This window comes from Panthera onca, chromosome F2, assembly GCF_046562875.1.
Source record: "Panthera onca isolate mPanOnc1 chromosome F2, mPanOnc1 haplotype 2, whole genome shotgun sequence".
In the NCBI taxonomy this organism is placed as follows: Eukaryota; Metazoa; Chordata; class Mammalia; order Carnivora; family Felidae; genus Panthera; species Panthera onca.
The window spans coordinates 43,114,986-43,138,010 of NC_138356.1; the positions used below are offsets into that span (position 1 = coordinate 43,114,986).

The window sequence follows — 23,025 nt, forward strand, 5'->3', positions numbered from 1 at the left end:
ACAGTAGATAATGGAACAAAAACTGGAGCTGTGCTAGATGTTGCTGTAAGTCAGCTTTATAAGCAGTATGTCATTTGAGCCTTACATCAGTCCTAGGCGTTGACACTCCTTTTCTCTTCATTCTAGGGATGGTGACAGTAAGAACTAGGTTCAGTACTTGCCTAAGGACACACAGCTAGCAAGCTGCTGAGTGTGAATTTATCTCTGGTTGTCTGGCTCTTTACACACTGCCATAATGCTTCCCTATTTTCATACATTTATGCTTTAGACTCAACTTGAGAGTTGTTTTGTCAGGTTCCCAACACACAAGCCCAACTAAAAAGCAGAAATCCCATTGGTGCTTTTTTCTTTTAAGTGACGTCAAATATACAAATGAATATAAAGCTGAATTAACCTGTTGGCTGTACAGACAATTCTGACTTACAGTGGTTTGACTTAATGATTTTTTGACTTTACAATGGTATGAAAGTGGTACACATTCATCAGAAATCATACTTTGGGTCTTGAATTTGGATCTTTTCTCAGGCTGGTGACGTGTGTAGGGTAGGATCCTCTCTTGTGATGCTGGGCAGGGGACAGCCGCGGCTCCCAGTCAGCCAGGCAATGGTGAGGGTCAACCACTGATGCACTCACAGCCATTCTGCACCCAGACACCCACTGTTTTTCACTTTCAGTACTGTATTCCACAAATTACATGAGGTAGTCAACACTCTATTATAAAATAGGCTGTGTGTTAGAGGATTTTGCCCACCTGTAGACAAAGGTAAGCGTTCAGAACAAGCGTAAGGTGGGCTAGACTAAGCTATAGTGTTTGGTAGGTTAGGTGTATTAAATACATTTTCATCTTATGATATTTCCAATTTATGATGGGCTTGTCCGGGCGAAACCCATCACAAGGTAACGGAGATCTGTAGTAAGTATTCCAATACTTGATCACGCTCTGTCCTCCTATTTATTCCCATATTCCTCTACCTCTTACCATATAGTTTGCTATTGTTTTCTTTTAAATACAGGTCCTTCATAGTTCTTGTTTATTTTTGGAGAATCTCTATTTTTTGTTGCTCTTGTGCCTCATGTCTTTTTGCTGCAAGATTTTCTCAGTACGTGCCTGTTGATGGGTAGGCGAGTGGATCCTCCTCTGCCGCAAAAATAAAAGACCTGACTTGTTCGCTCTTGTGCCTTCAGCACTTAGCACAATGTCCAAGACCTAAAGGCACTTGATAAAAATCTTTGTCGAAATAAAGAATCTTTACCAGTTACTAAATGCTATTTACCTTGGATTTCGGCTCCTGGTCTAGCAGGAGAAGCTAGAATACACAGCCAACTGTGGTGCTCATGACGGGAGCTTTCCTCTGGCAGGTGCCCTGAGCCTGACTGTTCTCACGTGTAACACGTAGGAATCTTCGTTCCTGTCATGGGAGTGTGAAGTTTTTAACTGAGTGATTTTGTGGGATTAAAATGAAGGAGGCTTAGAAATTGCTGTTTGTCATCCCAAACTGTTCATTTATCTTAGGAAGAAATAGGATGAAGAAATGGTGTGGGTGACCTCTCTGTTTAACTAAAATGCCCTGGCTTGGGAGGGTCCCTGGGTGGCTCAGTCTGTAAAGCATCTGACTTCAGCTCACAGTTCATGGGTTCAAGCCCTGTGTTGGTCTCTGTGCTGATAGCTCAGAGCCTGGAGCCTCCCTCTGTGTCTCCCTCTCCTTCTGCTCCTCTCCTGTTTGTGCTCTGTCTCTCTCTCTCTCTCTCTCTCTCTCTCTCTCAAAAAATAAATAAACGTTAAAAAAACAAAACAAAACAAAAAAAATGCCCTGCCTTGGGAAATACAGAGTGGGTGGGATCATGTCCTTGTGGGCGTCCTCATTCTCACTGGCCTGGTTCCAGGGGGCTGTTATTATGCCTCAGCTTCTTTTGTCACCTGTTCACAAGTTAAGGCCTCTCCTGGCTCTTTAGTGACCTGACCCCTGCCCTGTGCCTGTCATCACTGAAATTTCCTATCGAGGATACAGCTCTCCGCACTTCATATAAATAGAGAGATCATTGTTGGGGAGATGGTTCACCCAGAAAGGAATCTTTTTGTCTTGAGCATTTGTTGTAAAATTGTCAGTGCAGTTTTTTTGGTTTGTTTTTCTTCTTCCCCTTCCTTATCTCTTTGGATTTTCACTGGAGCCATTCTCTTCTTACAGAGACATCCACACCACCACTGGTAAAATCAAAAGAGCCGTGCTCCAGTTTACTCCTGCTAGTTGGACCTACGTTCGATGGTTTGACCCCAAATCTTCATTTCAGAGAGTGGCTGGAATATACCTTTTCATGATCATCTGGCAGGTATTTTTTCAGATGCCCAGAAATGGGGGTGGGGGGTGGGGGGGGACAAAAGAAAAGCAAAAGCAAAATAAAAACCATTCAGGAATTTAGAGTTAACATTAGTTGACGCTGCTTACCAGCTGGGTGGTTTGGAAGATAGAAAATCCTGCAGCTTACATACAAAAAATAATTAAACAGAGCAGTGTTATTATGCCCAAGGCCTTGCTTCATCATAAAGACATTTTCAAATATCTTTCTTGGAGTTGGAAGTTAGAAAATGCTTACAGTTCCCCAAAAGAAGCTTTTGGTCACAGCATCTGTCACCCAAGTTGTTAGGCATCGGATAGATTTTCAGAGGGATCATTTTCAGGACCAAAGGAACAAATACCAAGGGTTTTTCTTATATTCTAAGTTTAACGTTTACTTTTTAAAATTGGGCCTCAGCTGTTACCACCTCAGGTAATTTGTAGAGAGCTTAGTAAAGAAGGCTCTACTATGTGTGGGGCCCTGGGTCCTCCAAGAAGGTGTTGTCAGTGGAGAGAAGGTCTCCTTCCAAGCAGCCCACTACGTGATTCAGGCAGCCACGGGCCTTGGAAGAGGATTACTAAACATCTCTGTTTTCTAGAGATAGCCTTTTGTGTTGATCCTCCTGTGCCCAAGTTAATCATTTTACAACTTTGGGAGACCAGCTTTTGCTTGACGGGTGTTTCGGAATCATGAGAAATTATATTTTGAACACAGGCACGAAATGCTCCCAACATAAAAAATGAGCGTGAGTCACCTTTAAGACAATTATCCTTGTCCACATGTGGAGAATAATATTGCTCATCTCAGCAGGTGGAGTTCACGGATTCAGAAGTGGATGTGAATAAGTAGTCACCATGGTTTGGGGAAGTCAGTCTGATGAAAATGGGAGTTTAAATGGGTAGGGACTAAGTTTTTCCTTATCAGAGCGATGTCTGGGAAGGTGTAGGTGTTCCATTAGTATGCGAACTGAGGAGGAGGTTGGATTGGTCCAGGAGAGACCGGGTGTGCTCCTAGAATGGCAGCATTACACGGAGCACCCTTCTCACACTCACTGAGCTGGGACCAGCTTTCCATGTGTGGCATTAATTAGTGGACCATTTTTTAAATTTTATATCCTTGAAATCAATGCTGTGGGAAAAGACACATGTCTCACGTCACTGAAATGAACCTGCTGGTCCGTGTGTTCTCCTTTCCTAATCTCTGCTCCTTGCTGAATCTGGAGGGGAAATGCAGGAGATGGGCTCAGCACAGACCACATCCTGCCTGGTCTCTCTTGTGCTGCCACGGGTTCTTCGTGTGATGAGCTGCACCAGGATGCTAACCTCAGGGAAAGTACCACTGGCCATAGGTGAAACTTGAACTGACCCTTCGCACCCACTTTTAAGAGCTGCCTTTGGTCAAGGCATGTGCTAGATAGGTTCCCAGTCATTTCTCGTTGACGTATCTCAAGCTTCTTTTGGTTATCAAAGAGCTCACTTTCCTACAGTGAGACTTCTTTTAGATCTGGCCTGATTTCTGTAAGGCTGCAGAGGTGTTCCATGGTGTATATTTGTTTTCATGATTTCTGCTGTTCTCAGAACATCTGTCTCCCAACTATCCCAGCAGATCACATGGGTGACCCAAATGAGAGCCACGCACCAGGAAGCCTGACAAATAGCTGATTCCACCATATACCCCTTCCCTACGCCAGCACCCATGATCCCCCAGCTGGTTGGTGCCCATATTGTACTGGCTGTTACTTAATTTAAATACAGCCGTTCCAGTAGCAACTTGGAGGACCCCATAAATTTTCTGAAAATGCTTTAAACATACTAATTATTTTTTAGAATGTCCATAACAAGGAATATGTTGTTATGACTTAGCATGCAGTATCAGGTTGACTAATGCATCCTTCTTTTTCAGCTAACTGAGTTGAATACCTTCTTCTTGAAACATATCTTTGTGTTCCAAGCCAGTCATCCATTAAGTTGGTGTAGAATTCTCTTTATTGGTGGCATCACGGCTCCCACAGTGAGGTAATTCTATACAAGCCTGACTGTCATTTGAGCGCATTAACTTGCTGTGCATTCTCCTGTTCAGCATAAGGAAAGTCACATATGTTAGATTTTCCATGAAAATATTAAAGAATTATACATCTGAATATGAAGAAAATGTTTTGCTCTCAGACCTCAGTACCATGAAGTGAGAACACCACACACACCATTATCTTCAAACCTTTTTAATAATCTTTCACTGCTGTTCTTTTTCCCCCCTTTAACATCCTTTAAAAAAAAAAAATGAGTAGCAGTGGTGCTGACTTTTTTTTGTTTTTAATGAGGTGATCGAAAAATACAAAAGTTTTAATGTTGGATCTGAAGTCATAAATGATGCTATTTTAGAGCCAGTTACTTTCCTTTTATCAGCATCCTTCCTGTCATCTTCCAGGACAAGTGAGATAAGCTTAGATATTCATGCTGTTATGCTTCTGACCTGGGTAGGGCCCCAGAGGTGAGGTGTGATTTGGTGACTGTCGCTCATGCAGACTGATTCCAGTGCACATCAGAGGCAAACAGTCATTTGTTTCATTCCTCCTGTCTAGAACTAACAGCATTGGGGTTTGACAATTCATGTGAAGCGCCATTGATTCACTAACAACACCAGAGGTATCTGCAAAGTTAGGAAGATACAGATAGATACTAAGCAGCTACAAGAGTTAGCTTCAGAAGCTGTAGCTGTAGAATAACTTAATTCATCAGTTTCAATGTGCATGCAAACCACACAAGCAGAGGGCCTCACTTGCCAAGAAGAGTCGGTATTCTCCTTGGTCAAACCTCTTCTGTCTTCATTAATTATTACAAAGAGGAAACAGATAGATATAGATAACCATCTGTATCTATATATATCTTCTCCCCTTGCCTCCCTCCTCCTGTGGCGCAGATCCCGGATTGAACAAACCCAATAAGATAGAGCTGAGTCCTGGGAAGTTAAGACCTAAAATTCCATCTCTTGTTTTCTTTAAGGACCAAACAGGAGACCCACTAGTTGGTAGGCAGGCAGAGTTTTGACATGTTACAGACCAATGGTCTGTTGAAGTGGTTTTCTCGTAAATGCTATTTTCCCTTGGTGGATTGGAGCCTCCCTTTTTCATTTAAAATTTAATTTAATTTGAGACTCACAGTTATTTTCAAGAAAGATTAGCAGCAGCTTTTTCATTAATTTAGGAGTGATCAACAAAGTCAGTAAGTGGGGAAAGAAATCGCTTATATATAAAACAGAATCACAAATCACATCTGATTTATCATGAAATTTCAATATTGCTAAACATTTCAAAACAAGAACCAGAGGCTACATGTCCAGTGTTTTAAGTTTTTGAGAGCTCCTTAAAATTTCTGCCCAACGCTGTGGATTTCTACATGATTTCTTTTTTGTTTAAAAGTCAGCCCCTTTTCTGTGCTCTCATACCAACTTGAGGCATTTCCTTTGTAAGAAGATGCTTTGGCAAGCTACTTGGGAAGATGGAAATGTTCTAATGGGTTCTAACACAGCCACCCCAGGTAGCAAATGGCAGTCCCTAAAAGGAGAGAAAGCTTACAGGCTTTCGGATAAATAAATCATACGGACCACATCTCCATTTCCTTCCCTTTTGATTCGACTCTCCTGCTTTGCGAAGAAGTTTGACTGAACCTTCTCTTACTCTGATAATATCAAGTACAGTGTAAAGGGATGGCTACAGTTGGAGGGGAGAGAAGCTGAAGTGGTAGAAACATACTAGGCCATGAAAATGTGAAGTGAGAGGTAGACCTGAATTCTTCATGACTAGAATTCTTCACTCAGGCCTTTGGAGTGAAGAGATGATAGTTTGTGGATGATCTTCAGGTATCCATGAGCCCCCTGCAACTTAATGCAACATTTTGTGTGTTCGTGCCCCTTATTACAGGTTTCATTAAATCCTCAAAAAAGTCTGTGACCTCCAAAAAGATGATGAGCTCCTGCTTCAGATGCTACTTCTGAAGGGACGAATTGGGTTTTGGGGGTGGTCATGAGGGTCTAAACGTGCACTGTCCTAACAGCAGCCACTTACCCTACCATATGTGGTGGCTGAGCACAGGAAGTGTGGCCAGTCTGTGTTGAAATGTTGTACATGTAAAATACACACCGGATTTTGTGCAAAAACTTAGTGCAGAAACCTTGTAAAATACTTCATTATAGTTGTTTTCAATACACTGGGTTAAATAACATGTTACTAAAACATCTATTATCTTGTTTCTTTTTGCTTTAACATGGTGGCCGGAAGATTTGAAACTGCATTTGTGGCTTGTATTATATTTACGTAGGACAGTGCTGCTCTAAGCTTTTCAGCTCCATGTCATTGCCTCATTTTTCTGAGCTCGTCAGTAACATTCAAAGTCATTGGTATTGAGTGAACAGTGACCTGCATGCGGGATCCCATTCCAGTTTCTGAGAGCCAAAAGTGTGTGTCTGCCCTGCCCGGTTACAATCGGCAACCTTTGTCCTGGAGAGTGCCAGAGGAGACAATTCATGACAGTGTAGGTGACCCTCTGGAATCACTTCCCTGCAGAGAGACTGAAGCACCCATTCTGTCCCTGAATCAAAACTGCCTTTGTGAATACTCAGCTCTTTAAGCCATGCTCTCTCCACTCCAACCCAGCCCGAACTCTTCACCTTTTATAGGAATGTTCCAGCAGCCACTGGCTTCTCATTCCCTTGACTAGAAGTAGACCACTTAGCCGGAGTATGTAGAACAAGGCGGAACATCTTTTATATTTATCCTAAAGTGATTTAATTTTATGCTGACCCATTGATCTTCCAGAAGCTTTCATTGAATTCCATCTTTGTTCTTTCAGGCAGTACTATGCTTACCTCACTGACACACAGTGCAAACGCGTAGGAACACAGTGCTGGGTGTTTGGGTGAGTAATCTATTATTGTGGAGGCTTAAAAACCACTTAAGCCTCTAAATTTCCTTGGTTATTTCTTGACCCTGTATTAAGTGCATTTCAGTACAATCTTCCAATGAAGGCTTGCTATTGTTTTGTTTTATGTCTTTTCATTTTTAACATTCTCTTTTCTGATTTAAGTTTAGAATATTGTAGTTAATTGGCAAATTATAGAAAGAGGACATACAAACTTTTTTTTTTTTTTTTTTTACAAAAAAAAAGGAAATCAAAAGATATTTGCTGCATGGAACTCAGAGACCTTATTTTATGAAATAAATTAGATAGACAACGGATTGTTCGAATTCCCTCTAAATTTGATGACAAGTTTGGGACATCATTTCATGATAGGCTTAGTGATGCTTTATGTTACTTTTACATCAAAAAGCCTGCTCAGAACAGCTGCTTGCTGCCTACCAAGGTATAATTTTATTGTTCCAAGGAGAACTAACATACAGCCACACAGTCACAATTTATTGTCTTGTCACAGATACAAACGCTATCTTAAAGTATTATTATTTAAATGATTTGAAAGAGACCATAGGCTAACTAGTCTAACCCTGCAGTGTTAAATGTGAGGCCATCTTCAGTGTCTCAGGTAAGTGGTTCTTTTGCTTAAATTCGGCCAACAATTTACCATTCCATTTAGCAGCCGAGGTTCTGTAGTTGTGTAGCACATCTGTGTGAAGTTAAGTCCCTGAGGTAGCTTAGACTCAAGACCTAATTTAGGTTCTAAATTGAGTGTGACAACATAAAAATGAATACCCATAGTAGGCAAGAAGTTACTACTTTCAGCAGATTTTTAAGCAGAGTAACTTTTTTTTTTTTCCCAGTGAGAAGGTAATTCATATGTTTAGATTAGAAAAAGTGGCAAAAGAAGAAACTAAAGATCATCCAAAGAAGTTAGCCCATCAGGGATCACTGTCCTTAACCTTTCTATGTTACTCTTTCTAAACATTTTCCTGTGTGGGTGTGTGTCAGCTCTCATTTCAGATTCTGAGGGCTTGCTCAAGTTAAAGATGTAGGCAGGCTTCCCCCTCCCACCTAAAACACAAAGGGGCATTGTCCTTATTTCTCATACATTCTGTGATGTAAGCTGATTTTCATACCCAGAGTAGCTTATGGGGTGATAACGTGGGTTGGCTTTCCATTGTTTAGTAATCTAGCAGGAGAGAGAATTTACACGTTTACCAGATTTCCGATATTCAGAGCAAAGGCCATGCGACCGCACTGTTGTAGTCACAAAAAGGAGGTAGACGGGCTCTCCTTACTGCCCCATCCAAGGAGGACAGGAAGCGTTGTTCTCGCACCTCGTCCACAGAGCGTCTGAGCCCTCCTCCACTGCCTATGCCTTCTTTCCACACTTAGTTTCCTCTTCAGACTCAGAAGTCCTTGCCAAAGCCTTATTCTGCTGTGAGTGCACGTATGCTCCACATGACTTGTCTCTGTTTTACCTGTTGAGGAAAAGGAGATGCTGATCAGAGAAAGTGGCAGTGTGGCAACAAAGTTGGTTTCTAATCGGGCAGCCGAAAAATACAATCCCTAGCGGTGGGAGAAATGGCAAAGATAAACGGGGCTGGAGCGGCACAAAACGCTGCTGCAGAAAGTCACACGTTGTTGAAAAGGGCTCAAGTAAAGTAAAATGCGAAGGAGGCATCTTTTGGCTTATTGAGTATGCTCTCCGAGAATCGCGAGCTCCCAGAATGGTGGTATCAGGACACGCACCTTGAGAACTAGCGGGCCATGCCGGAAAGAACATTCCTCTCCATAAACCTCACACAGCCATCCCCCTGGGGGTGTGAGCACACTCAAGAGCCACCTCTCGTCAGCCAGCGGCAGGGAAACACGGGGCCCGAGCTGTCTTCTCTCTGCAGGTTTGCCCCTTGGAGGCCACCACCTCCCCTCTTCTGCCCCGTCCCTGTTGCCCTCATTTTGTCTTTTTCCCATCTCCTAGTAGCTGTTTTATAGCTCCTTTTCACTAGTTTTAGAGTAATTTCAGGCTTCATTTAGCAAGGTGTGGAGAGGGGGGGAATAGGAGCGCCCCACATAGCCACAGTCAAATTTTTGCCTTTGCGGAGGTGGGCGGGGGAAGGGAAAGGGCAAACAGGACCCCCTGAGGTGTCTGACCTACCATTCCATCTTTTTCTCCTGAAGAGAGCACTTTTCTCTTCTGTAAATGTTATACCCTGAAAGGGTTTGTATTAATTACTCGCAGTGTAACTAAATACGGACTTACAATGTGGTCTCCCACAGTTGTACCATAAAACTGAGCTTTTAAGCTTTTTATACTCAAACCTGCCGTGCCCAGCGGAGAGATGGGACTCCATCCAGCTAGGGGATGGGAACCCCACCAAGGAGAAAGCAGTAGTGTGTAAGAGCTGGCCTCTTCTGTCTTTAGAAAGTCCCATTACACTACTCCAGCTCTGTGGGGGTGTTAGGCCCAGACCGATATGAACAGATTCCCCAGGGGAGCACTTTATACCATATTTATCTTCGTCTTTCTCCCCACTCTGCCCTCATCATAACTGTTTCTGAACAAGAGGGAAGTAGCCTGATTTATAAAGAAAGGATTTTGATCGCATGGCCCTGAAGGAAGGTGTCCACGCTTTGGCCATAGCAGGAGTGAGCAATCACTTTTCCTTCCCCTGGAAGTACTTGGGTGGGGCCGTCAGGGGCTGGGTTGGGTAAGAGTCCACTGTTCCCCAGGGGCTCCAAGACCACGTCCACCTCACTCTCAGAACTGTCCTTTTCTCCATGTTGTCCTAACCCAACTGGTGCCCCTTTGACGATAAGCCTCACGTCTCCGGTGCTCTGCTGCACTGTTCTTGCCAAGGTCAGTCCCAAGTCAGCAGGCCCTTCCTCCACCCGCATCTCCCCTGTCTTCCCCGCGGCATCTGCCATCTTGAAACTGTTCCTTCTCGGTTTCCTCTGCGGGCTGTCCATTCCACGTCACTCGTTTCCACAGTTTCTTGCAATGGTACTTGTTCTTCCAGGCTTTTCCCCCTGTGCTCCCCTACCCCCGGAAGGATAGACAACAGCTGTGAGGCATAGAGTCCTTCCAGGAGGAGGGTGCATGCGAGGGGAACAGACTTCTGTGGGAGGTGTCATCCCACTCTGACCTTTTCCCAGCACAGCCCTCACCTTCCTGCTGTTGACCTTTGTTCACAGCCTCCTGCCCTCCTCACCTTCTCTCCCCATCTGCCCACCTCTGTGTCGTGCCCTCCGTGCTCACACTGCTGGGGTAGCATTCTAGTTTCCCTTTTCCTGTGTCTTCCCCTTCATCCTGTCCTCCTCACGATCGATAGTCCGTCCTTCCTTTATCCCGCCACCCATGCTTCCTTCCTCAAAAACCCCTCCAGTCTTAGCCCCAAACCTCGGTGGTAGGCACAGAAGTTTTTTTTAGCAGTTGAATCCCTTTCCCCAAATGACATCTTGCCCCAAATCCTAACAGAGAGCAAAACAATTGACTAAGCCTGGGTGGCTTAGTCAGTTGAGTGTCTGACTGTTGATTTCGGCTCAGGTCGTGATCTCATGGTTCGTGGGTTTGAGTCCCACCTCAGGCTCTCTGCACTGATGGTGCAGAGCCTGCTTGGGATTCTCTCTCCACCCCTCTCTCTCTCCCCCTCCCTCGCTCACGTTCTCACTCTCTGTCCCCTCCCTCCCCTCAAAATAAATAAATAAACTTTAAAAAAAAGAAACAGTTGAGCAGAACTGTCAAGGTGAGGACCCTTTTGCCCCTGTCCCCATGCACCCCACCCTGCCTCTGGGGTTCTTGGGAAGTCAGAAAGTTCCATGGAACACGGTTGAACCTTTTTTTTTTCTAGCTGGTAAAGCCTAGCCCATCTATGACTGTCTCTACAAAGGTGCGTCTACTCCCCCTAATCTGAACCGGAGCCTGACTCCTGCCTGTTTGACTGTGCGGTAGGTGTGTCACAGATTTGCACATCTCGTTTCCACTGCTGGAGGGTCAGCTCCTGGCTGGCCAGACAGAGCGGCTCACCCACCCCCTGAGCCATCCCAGCAGTGTATTCTGGCACAGCCATGGGGCAGTATATGCAGTATATGCGAGGTGCACGGAGGCCGTGGCATCCTCAGAATCCAAAAGCAGGTCTTGTTGGCGAACTGAAAACTTTTTCCACTTGTCAGGGTTGGCTCAGGCACTCAGTTTATACATGCGGAGCCTAGTGCTTTTGTGCCCCAAGTTTCTGCAGTGACTCTGCTTACATTCTTATCCCATTCACTGAAGAGCTCCTTACCCTGGACCCCACATTCCTGTCATCTTTATTTCTACCATGTCTGGAAAGAGCAGGCTCTGCAGGGCTGGGAAGCTGAGAAGGTCCCAGTCAGCTGACCAGCCTCGTCCCCAGGCAGGAGTGCCTCAGGCTGCCCCAGCGTGCTTGTCTGCCTTGTAACCTTGCTAATTAAAGATAAGGATGGGCGGAGGCATCTAAGGAAGTAGCAGCCCCTACTGAATTCCACCAAACCACAGTTTGGCCACCTAGTTCAGTCTGGTAAAGATCTGAACTAGATTTAAATTTGCACTCCCCACCCCCTTGGTGAGGAGGTTGTGCTTTCGCAGGTGACGGGCTCAATATTATGGGCTCCCAGTGCTCCTGAGCCTTTGGACTCAGCCCTAAAGGGGCAGCCATTGGGTCTTACACAAAAGCGATGTTAGCCTTCCTTAAGGACTTTATTTATTGGGATTCCCTCCAGGGGCCAGGGATAACGGTGGAGGGGCAATGACTGGTGGCGAAAGGGTCCATGTGATTGCTGGGTTTAATGTATCCCAGTTCCCACCGCTTCTCACAACTCTGCAGCTACTCCCTGGGTCCCCTCCCTAGATTAGAAGGCTCCCTGTTCCTGCCGCCAGAATGAGTAAATTAAAATGTAAATTGAATCATGTGAAAAAACCTTTTGCTCAAAACCCTCCCTCAGACTAAAAGCCAAGCCCTAGTGTGGCCCTCATGACCTGCGTTGCCCTGTGACTCAACTATGCCCCTTCCCCTCACTTCCCCCCACCTTGCTTTGCTCAGTGGTCACGTTCTCACTGAGAAGTCCACGCACATGGACAGCAGCTTACGTAAGATTTCCTCAGCACAGATGAGCAAATCCTAACCCTAAAGTTGCTGACTGAAATGCTCTGTGGTCTTTAACTTCAGGTCATTGTGAAGTCAGTTGAGTAGGTCCTGCCAGCATTTTCTTAACGTGAAATAGAATACACAAAAATGTCAAAGTAAAGGAACAGATTGTTTTGCAAAACTTTTGTTTCAGGTGTGTGTGTATGTGTGTGTGTGTGTGTCTACTAGCTCACAAAAAATGTGTTTCTTGCTGTGGGTCTCAGATCATAAAAGTTTGAGAATCATGGCCCTAGTTACTGTGTTTTTGAAAGGTGAGTTGATCAAGTTGGATACCCCAAATTCTCACAGGAAACTCTGTGACATTTCAGTCTGGCTTAAGAGCAGATAAGCACACTGACTTTCTGGGCTGAGCATTTGCTGTTCTTCAAGAAGTCCCAGCCAAAAGTTAAACTAAATATTCTTTCTGAGTCTCCTCCACAGGCACCACTTTGCTCTGTGCTGCCATCTAGTGTGGGCTCACAGCCCGGACTTGAGGATTCTAGCGACACAGCCCTACACTTAAAAGCCTGTCGTGTATTGCAGCTAGAATGATGCTTTCTCACACATGTACTTTGTTGGGGGGGAGGGGCGGTGCGTGGGTTGGGGATGGTCTTTAAAGATTCAGGCCAGCCACTCCTAAACATTGTTTGGTTGGGGCTAGGGGAAAAGAGTCCCAAATTCTCAAAAGATAAATTAAGGAGATTTTCTGCTTTGGTTCAGATTTGGGGTGTTCAGTTGTTTAGAGTCATCTGTACATTTGATGCTGGGAGTGATCTTTGGGTCTTCCCATGGGTAGGGGGACCAAGGACCTTCTGGGCCCCTTCTTGCCTTTTGAGAGAATATCTGTGCGACTACACCAACCCTGATTGACCAGATTCCATCTGGAGTAAGGAACCCCTGAAGTGGAGTTGTCTGAAATCAATATTCTTGGGTCATCTTTGGGATCACGTGGCCAGCTCATACTCACCTCATCCGTTCTTAACTATGAGCTTGGAACCTTAGTAAAGGCCTGATCTTTTTAAACTTTTTTAAAATTTTATTTAAATCCAAGTTAGTTAACATATAATGTAATAATAGTTTCAGGAGTAGAATTTAGTGACTCATCACTTACATATAACACTCAGTGCTCATCCCAACAAGTGACCTCCTTAATGTCCATCCCCCGTTTAGCCCACCCCCCCCCCCACCTACCCTCCAGCAATTTGCCCTCAGTTTGTTCTCTGTATTTAAGAGTCTCTCATGGTTTGCCTCCCTCTCTGTTTTTATCTTATTTTTCCTCCCCTTCTCCTATGTTCACCTGTTTTGTTTCTTAAATTCTACATATGAGTGAAATCATATTTGTCTTTCTCTGACTGACTTACTTTGCTTAGCATAATATATTCTAGTTCCATCCATGTTGTTGCAAATGACAAGATTTCATTCTTTTTGATTACCAAGTAGTATTCCATTGTGTGTATATATATCGTATCTATCCATTCATCAATCCATGGACATTTGGGTTCTTTCCATAATTTGGCTATTGTTGATAGTGCTGCTGTAAACATTGGGGTGTACATGCCTCTTTGAACCAGCATTTTTGTATCCTTTGGATAAATACATAGTAGTACAATTTCTGGGTCATAGGGTAGCTCTGGTTTTAATTTAAAAAATTTTTTTTTAACATTTATTTATTATTGAGAGACAGAGAGAGATAGAGCATGAGTGGGGGTGGGGGGCAGAGAGAGAGGGAGACACAGAATCCGAAGCAGGCTCCAGGCTCTGAGCTGTCAGCACAGAGCCCTACGCGGGGCTCAAACTCACAGACCGTGAGATCATGACCTGAGCTGAAGTCGGACACTTAACTGACGGAGCCACCCAGGCGCCCCTGTTTTTAATTTTTTGAGGAACCTCCATACTGTTCTCCAGAGTAGCTGTGCCAGTTTGCATTCCCACCAGCAGTGCAAAAGGGTTCCTCTTTCTCCACATTCTCACCAACATCTGTTGTTTTCTGAGTTTTTAATTTTAAGGTTTGATTTTTATATTCATAAATGAAGGTGCAGAACGTAAAAGTGGTGTTTTTCTTTGCTCTTTTAATTAAAAAGTAAAGCAAAGTTGTTGTTGTTGTTGTTGTTGTTGTAGTTTTTCAACATTTTTATTTTTAGAGGATAAAGGCTTACTTTATTGTCATCCAGAATGGGGAATATTGAACCTGGAAATGCTTGGAAGTCTGGGAGGGAATGTGACTGCTGCCTTCAAATTACTGAAAAACTTGGCTTGGAAGGCTCAGACTCACCCTGTAGGACAGGAGGGCAGAGTTAGGACCCATGGGCAGGCGGAGGCAGATACCAACCTGAGACAAGGAGAACTTCCCCACAGCTAGAGAGATTGAGTGGCGGAATAAGCCCACCTGCCAAGGTAGTAGGTTCTCTGTCACTTGAGAGGGTGCCAGCAGAGATGGTGACAGTTCATCTCGAACGTGATAGGCACTCATCTGGATGCTTGCAGCTATTAAAATGTGTGAGTGGAGGTTCTGTTCTGGGAAGAGGGAAGAAGTGAGTAACAGTAAAATAAGCTAAGTACTAAATATAAATATATATGTTATTTCTGAAGAAATTGCAATGGAAGAGAACAAGTGTCACTTTGTGGGGAACCCGCTCTCAGTGTGTCATGATGGCATAAGGCATATTTATGTAGGATGTATATGCTCTGATAAGACGAATTAATATTTAACCTCTTGTTCTAACTAGGGTCATTGGTTTCCTGGAAGCTATCGTGTGCATAAAATTTGGACAAGATCTCTTCTCTAAGACCCAAATACTCTATGTTGTGCTTTGGCTTCTTTGTGTGGTAAGTTTATTTTTTTTTTAAAAAGATCACTTTTTTACCCAAAAGTGTTAGTGAAACTCCTCATGGTGTCTCTTTAAAAAAACCAACAACAACAGCAAAAATTCTTGTGCACCTAGTTTTTTTAGAAATTCATAGACCGGACCTTCTGCTTGTAATCACCCAAAATTGGCCACTAGTCTGAAGGTCAAGATTAAATACATGGGACCACCCAGCATCCAAAGCGGGTCACCTTGGTAAGTTCTGGTCAAATGCCCTCAGCAGGTACACCATACATGCATAAATTTCACTTGTGAGAATTCACCTACATGCAGGCCTCCATGAAGGAGCAAGGGTGTTACAGTGTTACATATTGCTGTACAAGTGTTTATGGACAAAGTGATGGACTGTGGTTTATAGGTCTTGGGAGATGTTCTTGAAGGTAATCAGACCATGCAGTTTCTGTCCCACAGGCTGACTTAAGGGGCCAAACCCTATGAGCTGACCTTCCTGTCTGAAGGGAAGAGCCCTTGGGAGCCTCTGGCTCCACTGTCCTGGGACTTTTCCGTAATCTTTCTTTCTTTTTTTTTTTTTTTTTAATTAAAAAAAATTTTTTTAACGTTTGTTTATTTTTGAGACAGAGAGAGACAGAGCATGAACGGGGGAAGGTCAGAGAGAGAGGGAGACACAGAATCTGAAACAGGCTCCAGGCTCTGAGCTGTCAGCACAGAACCCGACATGGGGCTCGAACTCATGGACTGTGAGATCATGACCTGAGCTGAAGTCGGACACTTAACCGACTGAGCCACCCAGGAGCCCCATCTTTCTTTATTTTTTTCATGTCTATTTATTTATTTTGAGAGAGAGAGAGAGAACGAGCAGGGGAGGGGCAGAGAGAGGGAGACAGAGAATCCCAATTAGGCTCTGCACCGATGTAGGGCTCAATCATGGCTCAGTTGGTTGGGTGTCTGACTCATGTTTTCAGCTCAGGTCATGATCTCGCGGTTCATGAGATAGAGCCCTGAGTCAGGCTCTGCACTGACAGTGCAGAACCTGCTTGGGCTTCTCTCTCTCTCTCTCTCTCTCTTTCCCTTTCTCTCTCTAAAATAAATAATCTTAAAAAAAATAAAATTAAGTAAGATCTTAACCTACCTTAAGCATTCTGTGTCTGCCCTTCTTAATTTTTTTTTATTATTTTGGACAGAAGTCTTATGTTAAGCTTAAGATTCTTCACTTTTACTTGGTTGGTCCAGAAAATTAGTTTGGGATTTCTTGGTAATCACAGAAAATTTCAAACATATGTGGAAGTAGAGTAGATGACCCCTCATGTACCCATCTATCTTCCAGTTTCTTTTTTTTTTTTTAATGTTTATTTATTATTGAGAGACAGAGCATGAGCAGGGGAGGGGCAGAGATAGGGGGAGACACAGAATCCAAAGCAGGCTCCAGGCTCTGAGCTGTCAGCACAGAGCCCAACTTGGGGCTTGAACTCACAAACCGCGAGATCATGACCTGAGCCGAAGTCGGACACTAAACTGACTGAGCCACCCAGGTGCCCCTCCATCCTCCAGTTTCAACAATGCTCACCTTGTGCACAGTCTTGTTTCCTTGTATTCCCTACTCTCTATCCCCATGCTGAATTATTTTGGAACAGATCCACCTTTAATATTTCAGGATGTATCTCTAAAAGAAGGTAAGAATGCTTTCTTGTTTAATGCAACCACCATACCGTTATCACATCTGAAAGAGAATAATTTCATAATACTATTAAATATCTAATCAGTGTTCAGACTTTTAATATTTTTTAAAATTATGTAATTTTTGAACAGTCTATTTGAATCAACATCCATTTGTTGCAAGTGGTTGGCGTGCCCTTTAAGTCTCTCAATGTATAGTTTTCCCTCTGTCTCTGGCTCTCTCTCCTTCATGATTTATTTGTTGAAGGATCCAGCTCTTTGTCCCATAGATTTTCCCACAGTCTGGATTTTACTGATTTTGTAGTGTACTGTAATTTAACAGATTTCTTTGTCCTTTGTATTTTCTGCAAATTAGTAGCTGAATCTAGAGGCTTAATCAGATTCAGGTCTACTTTTTTTTTTTGGCAAGACTTTGTGTTTTTAAGGTGTTTTTTATTGCCTTTCACGGCATCTATTTTTAGGGTTACTTGTTAGAAATCTTAACTGCACCAGAGAACCTTGAGCCTGTTCTGTCCCATTTTGTCTTGAACAGCAAAAGGGAATAATGATTTCCTTTGTACCTACAGTCCAGAATTAACGTTCGAGTGGTTTTTTTTCCAGCCCAGTGAAACTAGATGTAAGAATTGGTTAGGGGAGTGTGTTTACATGTGCCCGGAGATTTTAACTGTGTGCTCTCCCACTTTTCTCTGGCACATGCACCTCAGGTGTATGAATAGTATTGTGACCGAGTGTGGAGGGCAGGCAGAGGTGGGTGTGGCCCTCTCCTGGTTCCGGAGCCATGGGGACCACAGAGAGGCTGAGGCAGGTGGGACTCCTGGGACATGGGCAGCAGCTGTTCTCACAACACCCGCATACAACCCCACCCTAGGGTGTCCGTGGCCAGAAGGGTCTTCTCAAGGCCATGTCCAAGAAGCCCTGTCTGGTCACCTGCCCTGCAGGGGCTCCTTTAGTCTCTCAGTTCTCGAGACTTTTCTCCATTTTACTTATTTGACACTTAGCATACGCTCCCTTATGTTGGTGACTTTTGGTTTGCCTTGGTGCCTGTGTAATTGTCACTTCATTGAGGACACGAATCACTTCTTGTCTCCTTATTGGTCTCTCCTTCCCCTGGCATGGTCCCTGTAAGTCTGTCATTTGTTCACAGAACGTTTACTGAGTGTTCATCAAAACTGCACCTGATGCTGGACCCACGCAGATAGATGATGGTCAAGATAAGATTTATTAATGGTCACTACGTGCCAGGCTCTCTTCTAAGCAGTTCTCATGAATTGCATGTTTGATTGTTGCTTTGAGGGCAGATACTTTATTAGCCCTCTTTTATAGATGAAATAAAGGCAAAGAGAGGTTCACTAACTGGCTTCAAGGTCACACAGGTAGTAGGTGGCAGAGCCAGGGCCTACATCCAAATAGTCTGACAAGAGTTTGTGTTCCCCCACCCACCCCCCTGCAAAAGGTGTCCCCTTCCAAGGCTGTCCAAGTCCAGACGGGAATTGTCCACGCAATCTCATCATGTTCATGTGTGATAACCATTGTGAAGGGTGTGAACGTAGTGCTAAACGGGCACTAGAGAGCACCAGACGAGCTGGGGAGCTGCTGAGGGCTCCCTGGATGTAACATGTGAGCAGGATTTTGAAGGGTTGCCACAGATGCTCTCCCAGCTGAAAACCTTACAGGCTGCTTCCTCTCCTCTGTCACTCTTGAAATCAGCAGGTCGCCAGGTTCTGTCCATCCCAACCAACTATGGAGCCCATCTCCGTCCCCTCCTCTCCGTTCCCACTGTCTGGACATACGTGTTCCTCCCCATTCTGCCCTTCAGACCCACTCTCTACGCTGCTGCCAGGCTGTCTTCTAGAACTCATATCTGAATCTCTTTCCCCGCTCAGAACCATTCCCTGCCGTCGGGGGTGTAGAGGAGTCAATAATACAACACTTTTCAGTTCAGAATAGTTAAAAGATAGGGTGAAAGAAGGATGTAGAGATCAGAATAGCATCTTTATCACCGAGGATACACATTTTTCAATCTCAGCTTTAGATGCATGGCAACAAGGGGTTTGTGAACAGTGAACCCTCGAATGAGACACTCTCCCACCCCAGGAAGCAGGCCGCCCTGTGTTGTGTAAGTGGCCTTGCACCCAAGGAAGACAGGAAATGTCCAGCTTCCTTATCTCAGATTCGTCAGTTGGTTAAGGGAGAACTCGTTGTCCCTGGGGTGGAAAGGAGCAGGGGTATTATACCAGCAAAACTCTGTGTAGAAAGAAACATCAAGAAGGAAGAAGGATCCCTACCACACGTCCTGCCAGCTGAAATATGTTGCTTGTGTGTTTAGGACGGTCATTTTCTGGAGCATTCATCATACCCGCCCTCTTGTACTTTCTTCTTGGGCCACCCCAAACTGGACATAGCCACCTCAACAAATCATCCTTCCAGACTTCCTTGTCCTCACCCAGGGCATCTTCTTTGCCTGGGCTGAGTGCTTTTCCCTTCTTTTTCTACCTAGTGACTCTTATGCCAAGATCAAACTAAATTCACACCCTCCATGAAGTGCACCCTGATCTGCCAAGCGGCCTGGATAACTCCCCTTGGGGGACCAGTCACACTTGGTACATATTTCATTGAATTCTAACCTCAGTGTAATGTAACTTGCAGTGTTTACATCTGTCTCCCCAGCATTGTACTTCTTGCTCACAAAGACTAAGTTTTTGTTGTCTTTTTGTCCCCACTGATTCTAGTGCGTTCCCTGATGCATAGGACTCACTCGGCAAATGCATGGAGAATAAAGGAATGAGTTCAAGAGGCAGAGACCAGGAGACAGACGTACAGGCAGGCTGAGAGACAGGCATGTATGAAAACATGCAGCTGTGCCCATGCCCAGCTTCTCAGGAAGACGGCAAGCTGTTTGGGGAACGAGAGTGAGGAGAGTGAGGGGGGGAGGGGACATGGGACATCTGCTCAGGAAAGACCCTATGTGTCTGTAGTTGGAGATCCAGAGACAATAATTCAGTGGGAAGACACCTGTTCGCAGAGGAAGGCTGCATGGGTGGGAGAGTCCCGAGGGAGGAGAGGTGCTGTCTGAGGGGGTTGAGGATCCCAGAAAGAAATAACTGAGGCTTACCCAAGGGTGGTGGCGTGGAAGATGCAGAGAGAGGGCTGGATTTGAGAGCTGTTCAAGAGGGTCAGCTCAACAGGACGCCAACCCCGTGTGATAGTGTGAGTGACTCCACGGTTTCTAGTTTGTGCCACTGGGTGGCAGTGTTGGTGGTAGTAACAGATTGGGGGATATCACAGAGGCCCGTTGAGTGAAAGGAGATGAATTGGGTTAGAGCGCTGGGATTTGAGGGACCCTTAGAACTAATAGCTGAAGGTATCCCGTATCGTGGGAAATGCCGGTCTGTCCAGTAACACTGGAAAGACTTGGTCAGCAATAGAGGTGAAAGAGTTGAGGGCCACTGGTGCACAGGGCATGGTGGGAGCCGCTGGATTCGGGTAGGGGAACACCTCGTGGGCAGGAGAAGCTGGCTGAGGATGGTCTGTGGAGCAGCCACACTTAAGAGGCCAGGCCTGAGAAACAGACTCAGGAGAGCAGGCCTTTGAAGAAGCAGAATCCCCTAATGAGCATTATCAGTGCCATGGAGGGGGACCTGGCCCAAAAGGAGACCATTGGCCGGGATAATTAGATGTCTCCACTGCCCATATTCATGGCCTTTACTAAACATCAAGATTGGAGTGAGGTGAACATTATTCAGTAGGAGAGTTAGGTTTGACCATGCCTCCCTTACTCCTCAGAGAAACAAAGCCCCTAATTATTTCCCTTGCTTGGTAAGAGAATATCTCCAGGCCTCGAGATTAATGCAGAAGCAGAGATTCCCGCATGCCGGTTAGTTAAGTTTCTCCTCAGCGGTTGTGTGATCAGTCATCGGCAATTTGCATGCTCATTACTCTGACTGGAAGCCAGGGGAGATCTTCCGCCCTCATTGCCACCACACATGACGCTGTCGTGTGCTGCCTTGGCTCTCATCCCACATATTTTTCTTCTTTCTCTTTTCTTTTCCTTCTCTTTCTTTAAACAAAATCTGTGCAATTGCTGTTTTAAATCCAGGCCCTGACATTTTAAGTGGATGTGTGCCTAGGTTTTCACAGGTGTGCTTGTGAACCCATAAATTACAAGCTTTTGTCTCCTGGGACAAGTGTGACCTGGGCCTCTAAGTACCCAGGTGAAGTGGTAAATTTGGCAACCACAGCGGCCCCTTTGTGTGGCGATTGTGATGATAAGCACCTGTCGCTCCTGACCTGCCAGTGTTTGCCTGCCTGCAAGCTGCAAAGCCCATTCTGTCCTTGCAGAGACAGGGCTAGAGAAAGCAGAGCTCCGCACTCCTGCCCTCCAGTGGGCAGAATCCGCAATGACGGGCAGCCCTGCGCTCACCGCCCCTTCATCCTGTGGAGTAGCAGCTGCCTGCCAGCCTCCCCACCTCCATCGCACCGCGATGACTGGTCGCAATGACTGGTCTGGGGACATGGGACCTGCCTCCCACGCTCCACTCCCTCAAACCTAGGACAGTCTGTTTTGCCCTTCGTAAAGGAGCAAACACATACATAAGCTTACACACTGCAAATGCTCTAGTCTTCCCCACTCTTTCCATGCCATGAAGATGGTACATTTAATGGTGGTGTATGTTAGAAATCTGAGCAAGTACTACAATATGTTAAAGGGTAGAAGTTACTTTCACTTTATAATCTTAATGTATTCATTCATTGCCTAATTAAGAAAAAATTTTTTTAAGTGTTTATTTCCTTTTGAGAGAGAGAGCACAAGCAGGGGAGGGGCAGAGAGAGAGGGAAGCACAGAATCCGAAGCAGGCTCCAGGCTCTGAGCTGTCAGCACAGAGTTCGATGTGGGGCTCGGACCCATGAACTGTGAGATCATGACCTGAGCCAAAGTCAGACACTCAACCGACTGAGCCACCCAGGCGCCCTGCTGCCTAATTTTTTTTTTCAATATATGAAATCTATTGTCAAATTGGTTTCCATACAACACCCAGTGCTCATCCCAAAAGGTGCCCTCCTCAATACCCATCACCCACCCTCCCCTCCCTCCCACCCCCCATCAACCCTCAGTTTGGTCTCAGTTTTTAAGAGTCTCTTATGCTTTACCGCTGCCTAATTTTTTGATGGGGGAGGATATGAGCTTCCTTTTCTTTAAATCCCTCATCTGCGTATGTATGTCCACTTGCATATGGATTTAAAATAAAATGAAGCAGTGGGCCTTATATTTCATGTTCTGTCTCCACCATGCCGGCATTCCCACTTCACTGACCTAGAAGGAGAAGGCCCGCCAGAGCACTCATACTCCTGTCTTTCTGCACTTAAGATGACACTGCACACCCAACAGACGCTTAACAAATGTTGACTGACAGGAACGGGGCCAGAGCTAGACTGCACGCTGCAGTGATGAGAGTTCACAGCCCTGCCTTGCCTGCAGTCTCGGCTCCACCCTTGCATCTGGGGGCTGTGCACAGGGATGCTGCTGGTCCTGGCTATTCCCGGCATGCTTTTCTTTCTCCGGAGGTGGGTGAGTGGATGGATGGATGGATGGATGGAAAGAGATATAAAGATGTGTAGACATAAAACCAGTATTTGTTTATCTCTACAGCCATCCCTAAAACTTGGATCCAGGAAAATCAAGAGACCTGTGTTCAGGCTCCAGTTTTGCCACATACTAAATGTGTGCCTTTGAATAGACACCTCTCCAAACAATCATTCCCCTTCTGTGAAATGAGAGGAGTTGAAATGAATGATATCTTTTGGATCTGGAATTAGTTTTGGGGTACCTGAGTGGCTCAGTCAGTTAAGTATCTGACTCTTGATTTTGGCTCAGGTCATGATCTCATGGTTGTGGATTGAGCCCCACATCAGGTTCTGTGCTGAGCATGGAACATGCTTGGGATATTCTGTCTCTCTCTCTCTGTCTCTCTGTCTCTGTCTCTCTCTCTCTCTGTCTCTCTCTCTCTCTCTCTCTCTCTCTCAAAATTAATACAAACTTTTAAAAATTAAAAAGTTAAGATTCTTGGAGAGAATTAAAATTATTCCAGAAGAGAAGGTTCTACCATGATTTCACGACTGTTCACATAGTTGGTTCAAGGTGAC

General features: G+C 44.9%; 1 protein-coding gene across 1 annotated transcript in view; it reads left to right on the top strand.

The window, feature by feature from the left end:
* PTDSS1 (phosphatidylserine synthase 1) overlaps window positions 1-23,025 on the top strand; it is a 64,643-nt gene that overhangs the window by 36,307 nt on the left and 5,311 nt on the right. The window contains exons 7-10 of the mRNA XM_060610960.3: window positions 2,187-2,328; window positions 4,237-4,349; window positions 7,179-7,244; window positions 15,112-15,211. Of these exons, the coding sequence (XP_060466943.1) occupies window positions 2,187-2,328; window positions 4,237-4,349; window positions 7,179-7,244; window positions 15,112-15,211 (421 nt within the window). The remainder of the gene's footprint in view (window positions 1-2,186; window positions 2,329-4,236; window positions 4,350-7,178; window positions 7,245-15,111; window positions 15,212-23,025) is intronic.